General features: G+C 56.0%; 2 protein-coding genes across 9 annotated transcripts in view; both read right to left on the minus strand.

Annotated features, from left to right (window-relative positions):
* KIF14 (kinesin family member 14) overlaps positions 1-3,705 on the minus strand; it is a 76,930-nt gene extending 73,225 nt beyond the window's left edge. For 3 of the 5 annotated variants that reach the window (XR_013813095.1, XR_013813096.1, XM_079763514.1), the window contains exons 1-2: positions 3,669-3,705; positions 416-2,328 (exon numbers count right to left, since the gene is read on the minus strand). Coding sequence is in view for 3 of the 5 variants with exons in the window: in XM_079763514.1 (XP_079619640.1) it covers positions 416-2,172 (1,757 nt within the window). In the remaining 2 variants the exon portion in view is untranslated. The other 2 variants (XM_079763515.1, XM_079763516.1) reach the window with 2 other exon arrangements.
* A 5,238-nt stretch (positions 3,706-8,943) lies between these two features.
* DDX59 (DEAD-box helicase 59) lies at positions 8,944-22,197 on the minus strand. Of its 4 annotated transcripts, none has more exons than XM_079763524.1 (8): positions 22,069-22,197; positions 18,381-19,147; positions 16,946-17,113; positions 16,299-16,388; positions 14,185-14,436; positions 13,470-13,622; positions 11,861-11,989; positions 8,944-9,414 (listed from the first exon to the last, which is right to left on the minus strand). In XM_079763524.1, exons 2-8 carry the CDS (start codon positions 19,134-19,136, stop codon positions 9,151-9,153), a joined length of 1,812 nt encoding a protein of 603 aa, XP_079619650.1. In that variant the 5' UTR covers positions 19,137-19,147; positions 22,069-22,197; the 3' UTR covers positions 8,944-9,150. The 4 variants fall into 4 exon arrangements, 3 of the variants coding, with proteins under 3 accessions (XP_079619650.1, XP_079619648.1, XP_079619649.1); XM_079763522.1 differs by lacking the exon at positions 22,069-22,197 and adding an exon at positions 20,312-20,619; XM_079763523.1 differs by lacking the exon at positions 22,069-22,197 and adding an exon at positions 19,944-20,285.
* Between the last annotated feature and the right edge of the window lie 869 nt (positions 22,198-23,066).

Here is a 23,066-nt window from a genome sequence, read left to right on the forward strand (position 1 = left end):
TGGGCTAAAATAATCGACGCACTACAACTCAACCCAAGTTCTCTCTATAAAAACGTCACCAGCCCTAGCCGGTTTGGCTCAATGGTTAGAGCGTCGGCCTGTGGACTCAAGGGTCCCAGGTTCGATTCCGGTCAAGGGCATGTACCTTGGTTGCGGGCACATCCCCAGTAGGGAGTGTGCAGGAGGCAGCTGATCAATGTTTCTCTCTCATGGATGTTTCTGACTCTCTATCCCTCTCCCTTCCTCTCTGTAAAAAAATCAATAAAATATATATATTTTTAAAAATTCACCAAAAAAAAGAAAACAAAATGTCACTGACAAGTGTGAGACGCATGAGCACCGGGACTTTCCGAAGGCGGAGCCGGGCGTGTTCCGTGCCACCAGCCCCGCCTGCGGTTCCAAAGGCGTGACCCACCTCTTGCTGAAAGGCCGCACGCGCACTGCCACCGTCACCTGGCTGCTCTCCACTTTTAGGGGGCCCCTCTGTGCGGAGGCGCTCTGAGCCGCGGCCTCCTCCTGGGGAGGGAGCGTATGTTCGTGACACCCTTCCCTTGTATTTGCGAAGAGAGTGCGTTTTGGCTTCTGCTGGCCTTGGGAGCTGGGCGTCCTGCGCTTCGGGGTGGACATGGCCGCGCCCCGAGGCTGAGGCGTGCCACACCGTGGGGTCCACGTGTGCTCTGCCATACGTTTCCCGGGCGTCCCTTTGCCTAAGATTCCAAACTTATTTGTGTTTTTCACAGCATCCTTCCCAAGACTTGTGGGATGCAAGCTTCCCGTTCCCGACACTCTGACGTCCCACGGGCTCTGCTCGGGTTTCGTGGACAAGGGTCCGGGTCGAGCTTCCTCAGCCTCTTTCTGGGAGCGGATGGGCGTGCTGTGAGTGAAGTAGCCGTGTGTCTCGCTGTCATGTGCTCCCGCGAGGGCAGAAAACGCTCCTCTGTCTTCTTCACCGGCCACCAGTCCAGGGTCGCTGTCTTCGGCGGAGGACGCAGAAGAGGCAGCACGGGAGTTTTTCTCGCTGTTGACAATCCTGACGTTCCTACTGGTGTCCCGTGAAGCACCATCGCTGGCTGCAGCACCTTCCACGCTCTGTGTCATTGAATCGGCTCCAGCTGTTGTCCAAATGTCTATAGAACCTGCTTCAGCTGTTGTCCACCTGCCCACGGAATCGGCTTCAGCTGCTGTCCGCCTGTCCACGAAATCTGCTCTAGCTGTTCCCTGCCTGCCCACAGAATCGGCTCCAGCTGTTGTCTGCCTGCCCACGGAATCTGCTTCAGCTGTTGTCTGCCTGCCCACGGAATCGGCTCCAGCTGTTGTCTGCCTGCCCATGGAATCGGCTTCAGCTGTTGTCTGCCTGCCCACGGAATCGGCTCCAGCTGTTGTCTGCCTGCCCACAGAATCTGCTCCAGCTGTTGTCTGCCTGCCCACAGAATCTGCTCCAGCTGTTGTCTGCCTGCCCACAGAATCTGCTCTAGCTGTTGTCTGCCTGCCCACAGAATCGGCTCCAGCTGTTGCCCGCCTGCCCACAGAATCGGCTCCAGCTGTTGTCCAGCTGCCCACAGAATCTGCTCTAGCTGTTCCCCGCCTGTCCACGGAATCTGCTTCAGCTGTTGTCTGCCGGCCCACGGAATCGGCTCCAGCTGTTGTCTGCCTGCCCACAGAATCTGCTCCAGCTGTTGTCCGCCTGCCCACGGAATCGGCTCCAGCTGTTGTCTGCCTGCCCACAGAATCTGCTTCAGCTGTTGTCTTCCTGCCCACAGAATCTGCTTCAGCTGCTGCCTGCCTGTCCACAGAACCTGCTCGAACGCGACGTTGTAACCTAAGACGCGTTTCTGTCTTTCTCTCGGATGACTCTCCCACCTCACTCCCAAGCAGCGATGATTCCTTGTTTCTTGTGACTCTCCTCTGCAGGGTCAGTCTACCTGCAGGGTTAGGGGTGAGGGGCGCACCTCCAGGGGTCCTACAGGCGGAAATAACGTAAGTGCTATTGATTCCCCTGAGTTTCTTTGCGGAGCTCAGGAGCGGGTCGTCGTTTTCACGTTCGGACACGTCCGAGCCGGAAGGCGGCTTCAGGCTGCTCCCGAGGCCGAGGCCGTGCGGTGAAGAGCTCCTTGGGGAATCAGGAGCCCTGGGGAGGCCGCCGTTCCCTTGGTGTGCCGTGTAGGCTGACATTGCGGCAGCGAGTGACTCTCAAAAGGATGTTGTTGATCAAAAAAATAAATAAATAAATAATAAAATTTAAAAAAAAAAAAAAAGGATGTTGTGGAAGCCTCTACGCTTGTCTCTGGATGCTCCTTCGACGTCCAGCCTATCTGTTTCCAAAAGTATCTGTTAAGTTACAAAAAAAAATTAGATTGCACAGACCACAAACAGGCTTCGAAGACATGAGAACCTGTCATGACGTGAGAATAAATTTCCATGTCCAGCTCAGAACCGTTTCCAAGCAGCTCAGACAAATCTCCGCCCTCAAAGAGCTACTGGTCATTCTCTCACAAATGCTTATTCCGTCCCCATTACGCAAATGCTACGGATTCCAAAGACTAGATCCCCTATTCTTAGTTCCTTAGTCTAGAAGGAATAAGCACATCACCCTTATATCAGGTCAAAGGTGTTAAGTGACTTAAAAGATGTAAAAAGTACATGTCAGCAAAGTGTGGTTTTTTTTAAAAGTACCCCCCAGTTTGGGGAGCAGGGAGGGGGGATTAAAGGAAACCCGGGCACCTCAGTCAAAGACCGAGAAGCATTTTCATAATACATGTTGAAGAGATGTTACTAGTACAAACAGGAATGCCTAGTGGGATATGGACAGAATTATTTCAAGCCACAGAGGCCGAATCGGTCAAAATCCTAACAAGACTACCCGTCAACAAATAGGAAAAAACAAACAAACAAAACAATGGCCTACAGGCTGGAAATGTTCGATATACAGGACGTTCCGGCCGGGTTCAGAAAAGGAAGAGGCAGCCTATGAACATCAACCTATGAACCAGGAGGTCACCGTTTGATTCCCGATCAGGGCACAGCCCGGGTTGCAGCCTTAATCCCCAGGAGGGGAGGCAGCCAATCAATCAATGATTCTATCATCACTGATGTTTCTCTTCCCCTTTCTTCCTCTTGCTCTTTCTCTCTCTCTCTCTCTCTCTCTCTCTCCTCCCTCACTCCCTCCCTTCCTCTCTGAAATCAATAAAAAAAATATTTTTTAAAAAAAGAACAAAAAAATTAAAGTAAGCCACACCCAGGACATCAGCATCTCCAGGCAACCTCCCTCCTCGGCAAATACATGGAAAGGCAAGCCATTCCGCCGCAGCTGAACTCTCTTCGAGGCTCACACCCATCGATCGGACCTTCGGGCAAGTTCTCCATCAGACGGGCACGAACCCCAGGGAAAGCAGTCCCCGATTCCGGGCTTAGCTGGTCACCGCGAGGGCGGCACCCCGAAGGGACCTCCTCACCCCGCCGCTGGGCGGAGAGACTGGACCGGAGCCTGAGGTCCGGCCGCCGGGCCCGCCCTTTCTCCCTCCCTCCTTCCCTCCCTCCCTGGACTCCGTGGAGGCCCTGAGCCCAGACCACTGCCCGCACCCCCACGACTGCACCCCCACACAGGGCACCCCCACCTCGCACGTCCCCCCACCGCTGAGAAGGCCGGACACTGTGCCCGCCACACTCACCGCCCGCTTTCCCGGTGCCCACAATTTGAACGGGCGCGCCACCTTCTGATTGGCTACTGGAAGCCGCGTTCTGATTGGCTGCTGGGCGTCGCGTTATGATGAGTGGCTTAGGCCGCGTCGGCCCCGCCTTCTAATTGGCTGCAGGATGTGCCAATCGGACTGGCTTGCTGGATGTCGCACTACGGCTTGCCGCTGACGTCGCGCCGGCCCCGCCTCCTGATTGGCTGCTGAACGTCGCGTCGGCGCCACGCCTTTGCTTCCTCCCGCCCCCCGGAAGCGCCCGGTGGCTGGGTGGCCGGGGAATCTGAACGCTGGACCCGCCGGGCCAGGCGCCCCTGGGACGGGGACGCTTGTCCGTCTTCAGTGTGAGCGCGGAGGCTGTCCGCCGTGAAAGTGGCTGTTGGTCCCCAAGTGGGTCATCGCTGCGCTTTCCTAGTATTTCGGATGCAGAGCGTGGAGAGCCGAGATGGACTGGATGGTTATTTTTGTGTTTTTTAAAAATATATTTTATTGATTTTTTACAGAGAGGAAGGGAGAGGGATAGAGAGTTAGAAACATCAATGAGAGAGAAACATCGATCAGCTGCCTCCTGCACACCCCCCACTGGGGATGTGCCCGCAACCAAGGTCCATGCCCTTGACCGGAATCGAACCCGGGACCCTTCAGTCCGCAGGCCGACACTCTATCCACTGAGCCACACCGGCTGGGGCTGGACTGGATGTTTTACCTCCAGTTCGTTTCCCTGAATTCTGAAAAGCCCAAACTGGACACACTCTCGCAGCCCAAGGAGGAGAGAATGCCAACCTGTTCCAATGGGACTCCTGGAGGCAGCCGTTCCTGGAAGGACTGGTAACACCTGCTGGTGGAGCCCGGCCGGCGTGGCTCCGGGGTTGAGCATCGACCTAGGAACCAGGAGGTCAGGGTTCGGTTCCCGGTCAGGGCACAGGCCCGGGTTGTGGGCTCCATCCCCAGTAGGGGGCGTGCAGGAGGCAGCCTGTCCATGATTCTCTCTCATCATTGGTGTTTCTATCTCTCCCTCTCGATCCTCTCTGACATCCATAAAAATATTTTTAGAAAAACAAAACAGCCCTGACCGGTGTGGCTCAGTGGATAGAGCGTCGGCCTGCGGACTGAAGGGTCCCGGGTTCGATTCCGGTCAAGGGCATGTACCTTGGTTGCGGGCACATCCCCAGTAGGGGGCGTGCAGGAGGCAGCTGATTAGTGTTTCTCTCTCATCGATGTTTCTAACTCTCCCTCTCCCTTCCTCTCTGTAAAAAACCAATAAAATATATTTAAAAATAAAGAGTTTTAAAAAAAAGAAAAGCAAAACAAAACCCTACGTATCGCTAAAACCACTTTACCTCTCTGAGCCTTGGTTTCTGTGCTTGTACAATGTGATAGGACATCAATGATTGCTAGGAAATTCAAGTGAGAGAACACATGTGAAATGGACTTTAAAATGTGACTGGTAGCTGTACGTCAATATAATTGGCAAATGTTTTAACCGTATACAGGCAACTGTCAGGTATTTGTGAGAGTTGCAGTAGCCGGTGTGTATGAAACGGCGAGATTGTTGCATGAAACGGGACTCCATAAATGAACGACCTCAGAAACCAACTGCAGCCGAAACCGGTGTGGCTCAGTGGATAGAGCGTCGGCCTGCGGACTGACGGGTCCCAGGTTTGATTCCGGTCAAGGGCATGTGCCTTGGTTGCGGGCACATCCCCAGTAGGGGGTGTGCAGGAGGCAGCTGATGGATGTTTCTCTCTCCTCGATGTTTCTAACTCTCTCTCCCTCTCTCTTCCTCTCTGTAAAAAACCAATAAAATATATTAAAAAAATAAAAAAGAAAAGAAACCAACTGCATCTGCAGGCAGCTAGGAACCCTGCTGATCATTTTTTCTTAGTTTCCAACCTCATTCACCACCAGCGGCCAACTCTTCCCTTTGGTTAAGCCCCTGCTTAGCTGTGGCCTTAGAGAAACAGGGGTCCCACACCCTCATTCTGGCCTCAGCTTCCCCCGTCCCAGGGACCTCCCTACATCAAAATATTCCTCTTCCCTCTTCACTGTCCCAAATAATCCAGTTATTCTGAAAATAAAAGCAAGTCTTCTTCTTTTTTTTTTTTAAATCCACCAGAGGGAGACAAACTGAAAGAAAACACATGGGAAGAGGTCAGAAGAGGCCGGGCCGGCCTGGCTCAGTGGTTGAGTGTCGACCTATGAACCAGGAGGTCACAGTTCAATTCCTAGTTGAGGCACAGGCCCGGGTTGCGGGCTCGATCCCTGGTGGGAAGTGGGGGGAGCGTGCAGGAGGCAGCTGATCCATGATTCTCTCTCATCGTTGATGTTTCTCTCTCCCTCTCCCTTCCTCTCTGAAATCAATAAATTTTTTTTATTTTTTTTTTAAGAAGTGATGCAAGCCCATTGGAAACCTTTCAGATTAGGTTAAGGTTCACAGGAAAACCTTCACTCGGGCCAGTTAGCAGTCCCTGGGGATACAGATGTATTCCCATTTGCTCAGTTTCATACTTTTTAAATTGTTAAAACCTGGGCTGGACTGTCCTGCTCTGTAGGAGTCCGTGTTCAGTTGCATTTTTACTGCCGCGTCTCTGGTTCGAGCCACTGCCCTGGGCAGCTGCCTCGACAGAGACTCTTGTGGTTCTCAAATTTCTGCCAGCCTTAAACACACAGGCCGTTTTACATGGGGCAGATTTTTGTGTTTTCTTTCTAAATGCGAACACGTGTCGGGCCAGGAGCCTGGGGGGTATGCGCCTGCACATTGTGGTCGGACCGGTTGATGAAATCTTGAAGAATTCCATCGTGACCACTCGGTGACGCAACCTAAATCCATGGAGCAAGCCTGCCCGTCACTGGAGGAGAGTCCGTTCCAGGAAGCTAGTAATCCTTCTTTAATACAGACAGAGGAGCGCTCGGGGAATTAGCAAGTGTTCCAGACGCTCTTTCCTCTCTGAATCACGCTGGGTCCGTTCCAGGGAAGATCAGTAAGAGTCAAAAAGCCATTGTCAGCCCCAGGGCCTACTGGGTAACCTGTTTGTACATCGAGGAAGCTCTAGGGTTCAGCGAGGATGGAGAGAACTGGCCCCCCGGGATTCTGAGCAAGCCCTGAGACCCTCCTCACAACAGGAGCAGGACCCGTCACCTCTCTGCTCCAGGAGATCCCACCCAGCCGGTGCGGCTCCGTGCTTGAGCGTCGACCTGTGAACCAGGAGGTCACGGTTCGATTCCCGGTCAGGGCTCATGCCCGGGTTGCGGGCTCCATCCCCAGTGGGGGGCGTGCAGGAGGCAGCCGATCAGGATTCTCTCTCGTCATGGATGTTTCTATCTTCCTCTCTGAAATCAATCCTATATAATAAAAGGCCAGCGACGATAACGGTGTAACGACCAGATAGACCAGTCACTATGAGGTGCATTGACCACCTCTCGGTCCCTCCCCTCAGCCCCCAGACTGCGATCGCTGGATGGCCAACGGGGAACCACAGGGAACCGGGGTGGGTGGTGGCGGGGCGGGACTGGGGACGGGCGAGCCCGCAGAAGATGGCCCTGATCGCAGGCTGGGCCTAGGGACCCTACCCGCGCACGGTTCCGTGCACTGGGCCTCTAGGACAAATATATTTCTTTATATATATTTTATTTTTTAAAATATATTTTATTGATTTTTTACAGAGAGGCAGGGAGAGGGATAGAGAGCTAGAAACATCAATGAGAGAGAAACATCAATCAGTTGTCTCCTGCACACCCCCTACTGGGGATGTGCCCGCAACCAAGATACATGCCCTTGACCGGAATCGAACCCGGGACTCTTGAGTCCACAGGCCGATGCTCTATCCACTGAGCCACACCAGTTAGGGCTAGTACAAATGTATTAGAAACAAAACCAACAAAAAAAGAGAAGTCGCTGTGGTCTCGCCCCCGGCTCTCTCTTCCTCCTGGTCCGCGATTCCGTGAGGCTCCGTTCAAAAGTGTTAGAGATTCGGCTTCCACGTGGGGCCTCCCAGCCTTGGGGGCTGAGTGTCAGTAGCCCCGTTCCTGCCCGGTTTCCCTAGACGGCTCGGAGCTTCAGCCGTCCGGCCCGTTCCTGGAATGTGGCACCCGATACTCCGGGCCCTCGCGGGCGCATCCGAAACCCTGCCTTCTCACCTGAGGACACAGGGACTCAATGCTGCCATTGTGTCGGAGGCGCCCGCCGCCCGGGGTAATTAGGATGGTGCGCCGCCCGCGGGGGGTCTGGGAGCGGGCCACTCGGGGTGCCTGCCTATGCCACCCCCCTGACTCCCCACTCTGCACAGGACACTGGGGGTGGGGGGCAGAGGGTTCATGGTCACAGAGTTCTCCCTTTTTATCTTTTCTTAAAATATATTTTTATTGATTCCAGAGAGGAAGGGGGAGGGAGGGAGAGAAACATCCGTGATGAGAGAATCATGGATCGGCCGCCTCCTGCACGCCCCTCGCTGGGGATGGAGCCCGCAACCCGGGCCTGTGCCCTGACAGGGAATCGAACCATGACCTCCTGGTTCAGAGGTCGACACTCAACCCCTGAGCCGCGCCGGCCGGGCTGTAAATTGCTCCTCGTAAACGTATCTAAATAATAAACTCCCGCCTTCCACTCCCGGGCCGTTCTGTGCATCAATGAGGTTGCACGTGTCACACGTTACACCAGGTAACCGTGCAGCAGGTCCTGGCGGGACGGAACACGGCCGCTCACCTAATTATCCCCGGTCGGTTTCACGCGGCGGCCCGGCCCGCGGGGTCACGCTCAGGGAGCCTCGTGGACAAAAGGGCCCTATCTCCCCGGAGTCGGCTTACCGGCGGCCGCCAGGACAGTCACCTGGGATGACCTGCCACCGCCCGTCCCAGGCCTGCCTCCCGGGTGAGCAAAGCCGTGGCCGCTGCGGTCAGCGGGAAGCATAGAGGCGACAGAGGGGGGTCGGAGTGAACTCCACCCACAACCTGAGTGCCGCCCAGCCTGCCACAGAAAAGGGCATCTTTTCCTTAATTTATTGATGTCAGAGAGGACGGGAGAGGGAGAGAGAGAGAGAGAGAGGAAGGGAGAGGGAGAGAGAGAGAAACATCCATGATGACAGAGAACCATGGATCGGCTGCCTCCTGCACGCCCCACACTGGGGATCGAGCCCACAACCCGGGCATGTGCCCTTGACCGGGAATCGAACCCTGACCTCCTGGTTCCTAGGTCAATGCTCAACCACTGAGCTACTGTGGCCAGGCAGGAAATATTTTAAAATTCAATTTTATTGTCAAAAGTATTATAGATGTTCCCCTCCCCACCCCTTAAAAATATAAATACATAAATAAAAAGAAATATTTGTCTAAACCCCCCAAGTATTTTTTTTTAATTTTTATTTCATGTCCTCGTCCTGGTTACTCAAACCGCAGGTCCTCACGCACAGAAGGTCCCCGACGGCCGCCCTCGGCGGGTCCAGGGGGAGGAGGGGGGCGCCACGGGTCACTTCTGCGCGTGGCTTTTGTCGTGCCTCCTGATGATGTCCATGAGGTTGGCGCCCGTGACCAGCGGGTTCTGGGCCTGCCGGTCGCCCTGCTGCTCCCGCCGCTGCTGGTCGCGCAGGTACGGGGAGTTGAGCAGCTGCGGCGGCAGGAGGGAGCCTGTGGGCTTCACCCGCTTGGCCACGTCCCAGAAGAGCCGCTTGGCGTTGTTGTTGATGAAGGTGATGGCCGTGCCCTTCTGGCCCAGCCTCCCCACGCGGCCGACCTGCAGCGAGAGGCAGAGCGGGGTTGCCGGACGTTCCCCCGAAATCCCAGCGTCCCGAGAGAGGAGAGGAGGGCCCGGGACGTTGGGATTAGCTTGGCCGAGATGAACGGTCGTTCAGAGCGCAGCTGCGGGAATCGGTCTCTCGATATATTTGCGAAGTCGGGTTAGTGGCTGCCACTGGCATATTTTTAAGAGCCCAGCCCTGGCTGGTGTGGCTCAGTGGATACAGTCGGCCTGTGGACTGAAGGGTCCCGGGTTCGGAGATTCCCGGTCGGGACACAGGCCCAGGTTGCGGGCTCGATTGCCAGAATGGGGCGTGCAGGAGGCAGCCGATCCGTGATTCTCTCTCATCATTGATGTTTCTCTCTCTCCCTCCCTCTCCCTTCCTCTCTGAAATCAATTAAAAATATTTATATATATTTAAAAAAGAGAAAGAAAAAAAAGAGAGAAAGAAACAGCCCAAATACCTATGTGTATGTACATGTATGTGCACACATGTACATGTATGTGCGCACATGTGCATGTGCATTTCTGCACCGTGAACGTGGGTGACCACTCCAAGGTGAGGGCTTCCTTTGTGTTTACACTCTTGTTACTCATGTTCCAGGTTACTGTGTGAATGTGTGCTCCAAGGATGGAGACAGACAGGCAGACAAGTGCGGTCTGAGCCATCCTGGCGGCAGGCGGCCACCCGGTGTGACCGCGTGCTGCTCCGTGAACGCGAACGCGGAGAGTCGACCTCGGGACCGGAGGAAAGGTTCGGGCGGTCTAGCAGCAGAGCAGCTTCTTACCTATTTTATTTTATTTTCTTAAATATATTTCATTATTGATCTCAGACAGGAAGGAGAGGGAGAGAGAGAGAAACATCCATAATGAGAGAGGATCACAGATCGGTTGCCTCCTGCACGCCCCACACTAAGGATCGAGCCTGCAACCCGGGCCTGTGCCCTGACCGGGAATCGAACCCTGACCTCCTGGTTCATAGGTTGGCTCTCAACCGCTGAGCCACGCCAGCCGGGTGCTTCTTACGTATTTTAACACGTTAGAAAGATTCCCACACAACCTGACTCCAGGCGTGGAAGGCAGTGAGCCTCGGCTATTCGGAAACCACCTCCTGGGCCATCGTCCGCTCTCTGAGGCTCAGCGGGAGGAGGCGGGTGGGCGGTGCTGCGTGTCATTCAGTCCGAGCACCAGGCCGGGGGCAGCGTCTGGGCCGGAGGCCTCCCGGGCGGCCGGGTGAAGGCGGCCCCAGGGGCCGCCGCGGGCACCGGAGAGGGGCCTCCTTGCCGGGCCGGTAAGTGACGCCGGAGAAGGAAGCCGGCAGCGCCGGGGAGATAACGGCTCAGAGGCGGCTCTGTGTCCGCCCGAAAGGAGAGCTCCCGTTGGCACCTCCGGCGGCAGCGGAGAGAGACGCCCTGGAAAAGGGAGAGGCTGGGGCGACCCGGATACGAGGAGGAGATGAAGACGATTCCTCAGACACAAGCGCTGTCCCGGGCTCGCTGTCCTCCGGCCAGAAGTATCCACGTAAAACAACCCTCCCCCCGCCTCCCTTTCTTTTTCTGGTTCTGAAAGCCATTTAACTTGCTCACTGAAGAGAATAAGAAATATAAAGGAGCCCTAGCCGGTGTGGCTCCGTGGATAGAGCGTCGGCCCGTGGACTGAAGGGTCCCGGGTTCGATTCCGGTCAAAGGCACAGGCCCGGGTTGCGGGCTTGATCCCCAATAGGGGGCATGCAGGAGGCAGCCGGTCCATGATTCTCTCTCATCATTGGGGTTTCTATCTCTCTCTCCCTCTCCCTCTCCCTCTCCCTTCCTTTCTGAAATCAATAAAAATGTATTAAAATTTAAAAAAGGAATAAAAAGGAAATAAAAAACCAATTACTTAAAAAAGTAAATGGCATTGTAGGTTATCATTTCTACTTATGACTTAAGCACAGAGTTTTTATTTAAAAAGTTTAGTTTATAGGCACATACACAGAGTGGCCAGATTATGATGATCTCTGAACGCATAATAATCTGGCCACTCAGAGAGAGAGAGAGAGAGTGTGTGTGTGTGTGTGTATGTGTGTGTGTGTGTGTGTCTGTGTATATACACATATGTATATATATTAGAGGCCCGGTGCATGAATTCGTGCATGGGTGGGGTCCGGCCAGCCTGGCCAAGGGGAGGGGACATGGGCGGTTGGCCGGCCTGCCTGCTGGTCGAACTCCTGGTCGAGGGTACAATTTGCATATTAGCCTTTTATTCTATAGGATAGACACTGAGTGGCCAGATGATTGTGCGTTCAGAGATCATCATCATCTGGCCACTCCGTGTGTATCTTAAAAGCACAAAAATAAAAATCAGGTTTCATGTCCCTCACAGAACTTTTTCCTTTTACTCGTCGTTATACTGGCAATGGCTCTGCTCAAGGACAGTCACGCGACCACACAGAAAACCCCCTTACCTGGTGCACGTACTCGTCCATGCTCGAAGGCATGTCGAAGTTCACCACCAGCTTGACCCTGACCAGGTCCAGCCCTCGTCCCAGGACGCCCGTGCTCACCACCACCTCGTGGGCTCCGTCAAGCAGGCCCTTTGCAGAAAAGCGACAAAACGCGTTGCTCAGAGCGGCGGTCGCCGACCGGGGGGTCCACGGACCTCGGGTGGCCTGTGAGGTCCGAATGGCGGGCGACCCCTGAGAACTGTGTCTCCTGTGGTGTTACAGACTGGAGATACCTTTCCTTTCCCCGATACTTTTTGCAACATGGTTGCAGTATCTTTTCAAGGAGGAAACTTCGTATACCAGGGGGGAAATGGGTGTGGCCCAAGTTCCTCCCAGGCCCCGCCTCCCCCCGGCATGTTTTCTATTCCTTTCCTCGGGCAAACCTTCCCCAGAGGTGAGCTAGGCTCTGGCCCAGCCTACCGAGACCTGATGTCCGAAGCGGTGGCTTCTGAATGCGTCACCTCGTCGGCGGACGGTCCCTGGGGACCAGGCCGACCGCTCCCCAAACACAGACACTGGCAGGAGGGACAGTCAGCTTCGGCCCCTGCCTGCCTCGAGTTCTTAAGTCGTTAAAAAAAAGATCTGCTTTGCCCTAACCGGTGTGGCTCAGTGGATAGAGCTGCGGACTAAAAGGGTCCCGGGTTCGATTCCGGCCAGGGGCATATGCCTGGGTGGTGGGCTAGATGCCCCCAGTAGGGGGCGTGCAGGAGGCAGCCAATCAGTGGTTCTCTCTCATCATTGATGTTTCTATCTCTCTTTCTCTCTGAAATCAATAAAAATGTATTTAAAAAAAAAAAGTCTGCTTTAGCCCGGTTGGCGTGGCTCAGTGGTTGAGCGTCAACCCATGAACCAGGAGGCCACCGTTCGATTCCCGGTGAGGGCACATGCCCGGGTGGCGGGCTCGATCCCCAATAGGGGGCGTGCAGGAGGCAGCCGATCGGTCTCTCTCTCTCTCTCTCTCTCTCTCTCTCTCATTGCTATTTCTCTCTCTTTATTCCTCTCCCTTCCTTTCTGGCCGGTGTGGCTCAGTGGGTTGGGGCATCCCCGTACACCAAAAAGGTTACCGTTTGATTCCCGATCCGGGCAAAGGGCACATACGTAGCTTACGGGTTCCATCCCCAGTTCCATCCCAAGAGACAACCCGTGGATGTTTCTCTCCCTCTCCCTCCCTCTTTATCTAAAATCAATAGGAACATATCCTCGGGTGAGGGTTTTAATTTTTTTTATTTTTTTAATATATTTTTATTGATTTCAGAGAAGAATGGAGAGGGAGAGAGAAACATCCATGAGAGAGAACCGTTGATTGGTTGCCTCCCGCATGCCCCGCACTGGGGATCGAGCCCACAACCCAGGCACGTGCCCCCGACCGGAATCGAACCCGGGATCCCTCCGTCCACAGGCCGGCGCTCTATCCACTGAGCCACACCAGCCAGGGCTCGGGTGAGGATTTTTGAGAGGGTCTGTGTTAAACACCGGCTGGTTATACCAGTGTCTCCTGAAAATGAGGCCGAACGGATTCCGGGAGCGAGATGAAACGGGGGGGCGGGGGGGGGGGGGCCGCGGGCCGAACCTCCAGGATGCTCCTCCTCTCCGCCTGCGGCTTCTCCGAGTGCATGGACACGCTCCTCAGGCCCGTGACCTTCCGCACGGCCTCGCTCAGCAGGTCCGCCCCGAGCCTGCAGTCCACGAACACCAGCACGGGCGGCTGGAAGAGCTTCTTGTCCTGGAGGCCAAGGGCGTGCGTTAAGGCTGCTCAGAAGGAAACACCCTCCGCGGGACATTCGCCTGCCCCGGCCGGCTAAGCTGGTTACCGGCAGGTTCATAAACATCGGCAGGGAGGGAGAAGGCATAGCCTGTTGACACGAGTGTTTTTCTTTAAAATATGCACAAACAGCCCTGGCTGGTGTGGCTCAGTGGATAGAGCGTCGGCCTGCGGACTGAAAGGTCCCAGGTTCGATTCGGGCCAAGGGCACGTGCCTGGGTTGCGGACACATCCCCAGTAGGAGGTGTGCAGGAGGCAGCTGATCGATGTTTCTCTCTCATCGATGTTTCTGACTCTCTATCCCTCTCCCTTCCTCTCTGTAAAAAAAAAAAAAGAATCAATAAAATATATTTTTAAAAAATTATTTTCATGGATTCTTACAGGATTCTGAGACAGGTAAAGCAATCCATTAGCAGAGACCTGGGCTAAATTCCCCGAAAGCAGCGCCTAACGCTCCTTCTCTGAAGACCTGTGAGGCGTGCGGGCACGACCCCCTGGCCGGGCTCCCGGCGCCGCTGCTCACGTTTAGGATTTCAAACAGCTTCTTCTTCTTGGCGGGCTCTTCCACCCACAGGACGATCTGCCGCACGTTGGGGCAGGGCAGGTTCTTCTCCCCGGCCGTGATGCGCACGGGGTCGCGCAGGAGCTGGCCTGCCAGCTGCTCGATGCTGGCGGGGATCGTGGCCGAGACCAGGACCGTCTGGCAGTCGTGGGGGACGTTTTCCAGGACGTCCAGCACCTGCTGCTGGAAGCCCATCTTCAACATGGTGTCGGCCTGAAACGACATCGTTTTATTTTACTATTTTATATACTAGAGGCCCGGTGCACAAAATTCGTGCACGCGGGGGGAGGGGAAGGCCTCAGCCCAGCCTGCACCCTCTCCAATCTGGGACCCCTCGAGGAATGTCCGACTGCCCGTGGGATCGGGACTAAACGGGCAGTCAGGCATCCCTCTCACAATCCAGGACTGCTTGGCTCCCAACTGCTCGCCTGCCTGCCTTCCTGATTGCCCCTAACCGCTTCTGCCTGCCAGCCTGACTGATGTCTAACTGCTCCCCTGCCAGCTGATTGCCCCCAACTGCCCTCCTCTGCCGGCCTGGTCCCTCCCAACTGCCCTCTCCTGGTGGCCATCTTGTGTCCACATGGGGGCAGCCATCTTTGACCACATGGGGGCAGCCATCTTGTGTGTTGGAGTGAAAGTCAATTTGCATATTACTCTTTTATTAGATAGGATAGAGGCCCGATGCACTAAGACTCGTTCAAGAATGGGCCTTCCTTACCCTGGCTGCCGGCACCACCTTTGCTCCGGCCGGAGCCGCCTTTCCGCCTTCCCACGCTGCCCAGAGGCCCGGCGCGGCTGGGGCGGTGCGGAACGCATGGGTGGCAATGACACAAGCGTCCCGCCCAGCCCCCGGCCGCTCGGTGCCTGTGCATGCAAATTAACCTGCCATCTTTGTTGGGTTAATTTGCATAGTCACTCCTGATTGACTGGTGGGTGTCATGAAGGTATGGTCAATTTGCATCTTACTCTTTTATTATCGTAGATTTCTTATCAATTTCAGAGAGGAAGGGAGAGAGAGAAACATCCATGATGAGAGAGAATCATGGATCGGCTGCCTCCCTGCACACCCCCTACTGGGCATGGAGCCCACAACCCAGGCATGTGCCCTGACCGGGATTCGAACCGTGACCTCCCGGCTCATAGGTTGACACTCAACCACGGAGCCACGCCGGCCGGGCTGAAACACCATTTTGACATGAGCCCGATTGGACGGTTAAAACCCAGGGCCACCCAAGAAAAGACTCCGGTAACAAATGAAAAACTCTTACACAGAAACAGCTACCACCACGTCAAAACGCGAAGGATCGACTGGGGAAAAAGACACATTTATATGCAAGCACGTACTGGGTCACTACGTACACAGTATGTACGTCACTACACAACTCGGCTACAGTCAGAGGTGACCAGAGTCGGAGGTGCAGGCGATGGTGCGGCTGAGTCTGTTTTCTGCCCATTAGGAACAGAGGCCTGGGGTTCGATTTCAAGCCCACGCCTTCGCTTAGCTGCGGTCCGCACGAGGCGAGTTTAAGCAGCGCCACGTTTAAGAAGAGAGGCCAGCCCTAGCCGGTTTGGCTCAGTGGATGGAGCGTAGGCTGCAGACTGAAGGGTCCCGGGTTCGATTCCGGCCAAGGGCACAGGCCTGGGTTGTGGGCTCAATCCCCAGTGGGGGGGCGTGCAGGAGGCAGCCGATCCATGATTCTCTCTCATCATGGATGTTTCTATCTCTCCCTCCCTCTCCCTTCCTCTCTGAAATCAATTAAAATATATTTTAAAAAAAGAAAGAAAGAAGAGAGGCCAGCTGGTGTGGCTCAGGGGTTGAGCATTGACCTATGAACCAGGAGGTCAGGGTTCGATTCCTGGTCAGGGCATAGGCCCGGGTTGTGGGCTCGATGCCCAGTGTGGGGCGTGCGGGACGCAGCCGATCAGTGATTCTCTCTCCTCATTGATGTTTCTCTCTCTCTCTCTCTCTCTCTCTCTCTCCCTCTCCCTTCCTCTCTGAGATCAATAAATATATATTTTATAGAACAGCCCACACACGGCAGAGCACCGCGCGACAAACGTTTCCGGTCACTCACTTCATCCACAACCGCGATCTTCACGCCGCGGAGCTGGACGGAGCTCTGCTTCACGATGTCCAGGAGGCGGCCGGGGGTTGCTATGACGACCTGGGGAAAAGCAAATAAAAAAATAAATGCGGGGAGTCCGGCCCGTGTGGCTCAGCGGCTGAGCACCAACCCGTGTACCAGGAGGTCGCGGGTTCGATTCCAGGTCGGGGCCCACGTGTGGTGGTTCAATGAGACGCCCGTGTGAGCGTCCGACAGTCATGGCGTGCAGCGCGCATCCATGAACGTGTCCCTCCCATTTCCCACAGGGAACCGACTTCAACAAGGCTCGCACCGCCCTGACCGGTGTGGCTCAGTGGATAGAGCGTCGGCCTGTGGACTGAAGGGTCCCGGGTTCGATTCCGGTCAAGGGCATGTACCTTGGTTGCGGGCACATCCCCAGTAGGGGGTGTGCAGGAGGCAGCTGATCGGTGTTTCTCTCTCATCGGTGTTTCTGACTCTCTCTCCCTCTCCCTTCCTCTCTGCAGGAAATCAATAAAATATATATTTTTTAAAATGCTCGCACTGACTTGGCAAGAATACAAAGGCCACGGCGGGTCACGCGCAGCCCTTTCTCCAGGAAGGACCCCCCCGGTCCGTAGGGCGGATGGGCCGCTCACCTTGACCTGCTGCCGCAGGCGGTGCAGCTGGGGGGGCAGGGGCAGGCCCCCCACCAGCAGCGCGGTCTTCATGCGGGGCAGGCCCTTCATCAGCTCTTTGGCTTGTCTCTCTATCTGAATGGCCAGCTCCCTCGTTGGGGTGAGGACGAGCGCGGACGGACACGGGCCCTGCAGAGACGGAAAACAGACCTAGAGACGCCCGCAGTCCATTCCTGTGGACGGGAGCAAATATTTTAAAATACACATGTGTATGTGTGTGTGTGTGTGTGTGTGTGTCTGTGTGTGTGTGTGTGTGTGTATACACGGAGTGGCCAGATGATGATGATCTCTGAGCACATAATAATCTGGCCACTCAGTGTGTGTGTGTGTGTGTGTGTGTGTGTGTGTATGTATACACGGAGTGGCCAGATGATGATGATCTCTGAACGCATAATAATCTGGCCACTCAGTGTGTGTGTGTGTGTGTGTGTGTGTGTATACACGGAGTGGCCAGATGATGATGATCTCTGAACGCATAATAATCTGGCCATTCAGTGTGTGTGTGTGTGTGTGTGTGTGTGTGTGTGTGTGTATACACGGAGTGGCCAGATGATGATGATCTCTGAGCACATAATAATCTGGCCACTCAGTGTGTGTGTGTGTGTGTGTGTGTGTGTGTGTGTGTGTATGTATACACGGAGTGGCCAGATGATGATGATCTCTGAGCGCATAATAATCTGGCCACTCAGTGTGTGTGTATATATATATTAGAGGCCCGGTGCATGAATTCGTGCATGGGTGGGGTCCGGCCAGCCTGGCCAGTGGGAGGGGACATGGGCGGTTGGCCGGCCTGCCTGCTGGTCGAACTCCTGGTCGAGGGGACAATTTGCATATTAGCCTTTTATTCTATAGGATAGACACTGAGTGGCCAGATGATGATGCGTTCAGAGATCATCATCATCTGGCCACTCTGTGTTTATTTTTTATTGATTTCAGAGAGGAAGAGTTCAATGATTCTCTCTCGTCATTGAAGTTTCTCTCTCTCTCTCCCCCTCTCCCTTCCTCTCTGAAACCAATAAAAACATATTTTAAAAAAAAAAATTCCCTAAAGTTATGTTTCTCAGACACACTCCTCACTTGTGAAGATTCAAAGGGTCGCTTTGCAACTTGAACCCAAGGTGAGCGCGGAGGTGGGTAGATGCCTCCCTTATCCCAGGCCCGTGGTCGGCAAACTGCGGCTCGCGAGCCACAGGCGGCTCTTGGGCCCCTGGAGTGTGGCTCTTCCACAAAACACCACGGCCTGGGCGAGGAGTCTATGTTGAAGAAGTGGCGTCAGAAGACGTTTAAGTTTAAAAAATGTGGCTCTCCAAAGAAATGTCAACCGTTGTGCTGTTGATATCTGGCTCTGTGGGCTCATGAGTTTGCCGACCGCTGTCCCAGGCGACCTTGAACTCACCTCGGGCAGCGCGCGCATGATCACAGGCAGGAGGAAAGCGGCCGTCTTCCCCGAGCCCGTGTCCGCGCTGGCCAGGATGTCCCGGCCCAGCAGCCCCACGGGGGTCATCTGCATCTGGATGGGGGTCGGCACCTCGTAGCCGGCCGCCTTCAGGTTGAGGTTCAAGGTCGCGGGGAAGCCGCAGTGCTCAAAGTCCACGATGGGCCTGGCCACGGCCTGGCCCTGCACGCAAATGCCCAGCTGCTGTCTGAGGTTCTCCACCTGCTCCTCCCGGAGGCCGGCGATGAAGGGGTGCTCCCGGTAGACGTAGGGCGTGGGGAGCGCGGCCTGCGGCGGAGAGCCGGCCCCCGGGGGGCCGCCGGGCACCGACCCCTCCTCCTTCTCCTTCGCGTGCAGGAGGTGCCTGGCTTTGCACTCCAGGCTGCACACGTCCTCGTCCGTCTCGTCGCAGATATACTCCCCGAAGCGGCCGCAGACCACGCACGTGGGCTCCCCGGGCTCTGCCAGGCGCTGCAGTTTGGAAAAGGACTTGACCGGCTCTTCGGAGGGATGGCTGTCCTGGGCGCCCTGCTCGGGCCCAGCCCGCGGCCCGTGGGCAGCTGCGGCGTCTCCTGTGGCGACGGCGTCCGCGGGGTGACCGCTCCCCGCATCCCACCGCACGGCTTCGGCGTCCGGATTCGCTTTCTTGGCCGGGGGGCAGCTCTGGCCGCCGTCCGGGGCGCTCCTCTTGACTTTGAGAGATCTGGGGACAAACATGCTTCACTCTTCTGCGGAGGAAATTACGTACATAATGAGGTTTATTTTAAACACAGTGAAGTGCCCAGTACAAAGTAGCAGGTGGTTATCCTAGATTGAATCAGCCTAATGCTGTGGTCAGCAAACTCATTAGCCAGCAGAGCCAAATATCAACAGGACAACGATTGAAATTTCTTTGGAGAGCCACATTTTTTAAACTTAAACTTCTCCTAACGCCACTTCTTCAACATAGACTCTCCCAGGCCGTGGTATTTTGTGGAAGAGCCACCCTCAAGGGGCCAAAGAGCCGCATGTGGCTCGCGAGCCGCGGTTTGCCAACCACGGGCCCAGTGTCCCTGGGTTTTGCCTCAAAGGATTCGAGAAAGTATCAGGACACGACCTATAGGGAGCTTTTCTTCCATTCACCAGCTTTCTCTGATGAAGACAGCATCCTTTCCCCCACACACATGCACATGTACACATGTGCACACAGGTGCACACATACCAACACAGAGATGCACATGAACGCACATACCGGCACACATGCACATACTTATACATACAGAGACACACAGAGACACACGCAGCCCGTGCACACAGCCTACGCCCGCTTACTGTCTACTTGCACTCTGACACAGCAGACATTACACACGTCCAGGAGTAAATCCTATTGCATTTTCACAAAACAGGGGGGATACCCCACAGTGGGAATCTGTACAATCAAAACCGCCAAGCACAGAGGGAAATGCTATTTGGACCCAGTAAGGAACCAGCCAGGGTGCCGGGACGCCCCAAGCACAGTCCTCACGGCTTGCCAAGTCAGCTGACCTTCGGGGTCCCAGGCAGGTGCGTGTCCCCCATAACCACACACACATCCTAGGCTGCGTCTCCGCCACAGGAGCCTCACGGCTGCCCTGTGTCAGGGCCCGGGGTGCCCGCCGTCACCGGGAGCGTCTGTGCAAAGGGCCATCCAATACGCTCTTCCCCATTTTTCTCAAAAATAATTCTTAGGGCAAACGGCTCGATTACAACAACAACAACAAAAAATGCAGCTGGGGGTCTGCAATGACGATCTTAAGGCTCCGTGGGGCGCGGCTTTCTGGGGGCGCTTAAAGCCGGGAATGCAGAGTCCCAGGTCGGCCCCCCGCGCCTCCACTCCCACCCCCACCCCCCAAGCTCCCGGATCCAGCTCTCACCCGCGCTGCGGCCTCGTACCCAGAGCGCCTGCGCGTCCCGGCGGCCCGCACCCAGAGCGCCTGCGCGTCCCGGCGGCCCGCACCCAGAGCGCCTGCGCGTTCCCGCGGCCCAGCACTCGGAGCGCCTGCGCGTCAAGGCGTTGCTAGGAGACGGGGCGAGCGGAGGGCTTGGCAGGATGGAGGGGAAGGCCACGCCCTAGCGCCCGGGTCCAGAGAGTCGGAGGCCCGAGCCGCCGGGCCCGCCGCGTCCCCCGCAGCTCCTCAAGCGCTGGGTCGGGCTTCCTGCCTACAGGCTCGGCTTCCCCGCTGCGGGGAGGGGCGTGCGGAGCGGAGTCACGTCTCCGGGTTTTGGGAGGGGCCGCGGCGCGCCCTTGATCGACGGGGAAGGCGGAGCCAAGGCGGAGGGGGCGGGACCATGGTGGGAGGGGCCTGGCGAGTGGAGGGGGCGTGGCCATGCCCGGGGGCGGGGATCCACGCGCTGTCCCCGCCCCTCCCCGGCTCCCGGCTGGAGGGAAAGCCCGGAGCCGGATCGGGGCTGGGAGGCTGTCTCTGCAGGGAGGGGCGGTGTGTGGATCCTCCTGGAAGAACTGACGTGATGGCGGGGGCCGGGGCTGGCGAAAAAGGCATCCGACGGTCCCAAAAGACGCCGGAAGGGGCGGCGCGGGGCCGGGCACCAGGACAAAGTGGGAAGTCTGCGCGGAAAGGGGGGTCGGAGGGCGGGGTCGGAGGGTGGGGATGCGCGCAGGCCCCGGCGGCCTGGACGCTGGCTCCGCGCTGTGGGCTGGCCGGCCTGACCCTAAAATTAAACTGAGGCGGTTCCCTGTGGCGTGTTTCCGCCACGGCCACACCCACCCCGACACCAGAGAGAAAATAACCCAGCCTGGGTGCTGGGTCCCTCCCGGTTGCCGGTCCTCTGTCTGATGGGCAGCCTCGGAGCCAGGGGTCCCCAGCCCCTGGTGGTGCAGAAGCCACGGGGACGGGAGGGGAGGGGGCTGAGGACTCTGGAAGTGTATTTTGCTCCAATGACATTGCTGGGCCCAGCAGGCAGGGCTCCGTGGCTGAGTGCCGGCCTGTGAACCAGGAGGTCACGGTTCCCGGTTCGATTCCCCTCCCCCCTCGTCATGGGCTCAATCCCCAGTGGGGGTCATGCTCCTGCAGGAGGCAGCCGATCCATGATTCTCTCTCATCGTGGGTATTTTGATCTCTCTGTCCTCTCTGAAATCAATAAAAATATGTTAAAAGTTAAAAAAATAAAATAAACACATATTTTTATTGATTTCAGACAGGACAGAGAGGTCAAAATAAAATACCCACGATGAGAGAGAATCATGGATCGGCTGCCTCCTGCAGGAGCATGACCCCCACTGGGGATCAATAAAAATATGTTAAAAAATAAAATAAACACATTTTTATTGATTTTAGAAAGAGGAATGGAGAGGGAGAGAGGGATAGACTCATCAATGATGAGAGAGAATCATGGGTCGGCTGCCTCCTGCACGCCCCCTACTGGGGATCGAGCCTGCAACCCGGGCAGGTGCCCTTGGCCAGAATCGAACCCAGGACCCTTCAGTCCACAGGCCGACGCTCTATCCACGGAGCCACACCAGCTAGGGCATGTTTGTTTGTTTTTAAAAAGTTCAGATTCAGGTCCCCCATCAGGACTCCCCGGAGCACAGTCCACTTCACCCCCGATGCTCTGCCTCCCCACCAACACGGCGTGATGTTGGCCTGTGCGTGGCGGGCGGCGGGAGCCTTACCTGTAGGAGCTCAGGTGGAAACCGCAGATGGCGTTGCTGACACACTCCTAGCCCCCGGGACGCTGCCGGGCAGGGCGGGGCCGGAAAGGTGCGGCGTGACTCAGGTAGAGCTCACACGTCCTGCAGGACCGTTCTGAGCTCGCCTTCAGCCCCGTCTCGGAACAGGAAATGCGGTCATAACGTGAGCTGTTGAGACACGAACAGACATACTAACGCCCGTCCTTCCCGAATGCCGGGAAACTGGGCTCACACCTATTCGCCTATAGCCGCTCCTAACGCGTTCACAGGTGAGGCTTGGACAACCTGTACGAGTCGGCATCCCGCTGAAGACAGAAAGCACGCGGGATGGCATTGGAGTGCCATTGTTTTCTGTTTGTTTGTAGCATATTTTTATTGATTTCAGGGAGGAAGGGAGAGAGAGAGAGAGAGAGAGAGAGAGAGAGAGAATCATGAGTTAGAAGCAATGATGAGAGAGAATCATGGATCGGCTGCCTCCTGCAGGCCTCCTACTGGGGAAGGAGCCCGCAACCTGGGCCTGTGCCCCGACCGGGAATCGAACCGCGACCTCCTGGTTCCTAGGTCGACGCTCAACCGATGAGCTCATATCTTGTCTTAAAGCACATGACCACCTCCCAGCTAGAAAAATCAAACATCGCCCGGCCGGCTGCCTACTTGGGGATGGAGCCCGCAACCTGGGCATGTGCCCTGGACCGGAATCCAACCCGGGACCCTTCAGTTCGCAGGCTGAGGCTCTATCCACTGAGCCAAACCGGCCAGGGCAAATTTCATTATTTTATTTTATTGATTTTTAGACAAGAGGAAAGAAGAGGGATAGAGAGAGAAACATCGATGAAAGAGAAATGTTGGTCTGCTGCCTCCTTCACGCCCCACACTGGGGATCAAGCCCGCAACCCGGGCATGTGCCCCGACCGGGAATCGAACCGTGACCTCCTGGTTCATGGGTCAATGCTCAACCACCTAGCCACGCCGGCTGGGCT

The sequence above is a fragment of the Cnephaeus nilssonii genome (assembly GCF_951640355.1).
Source record: "Cnephaeus nilssonii genome assembly, chromosome: 23".
NCBI classification, from domain to species: Eukaryota; Metazoa; Chordata; class Mammalia; order Chiroptera; family Vespertilionidae; genus Cnephaeus; species Cnephaeus nilssonii.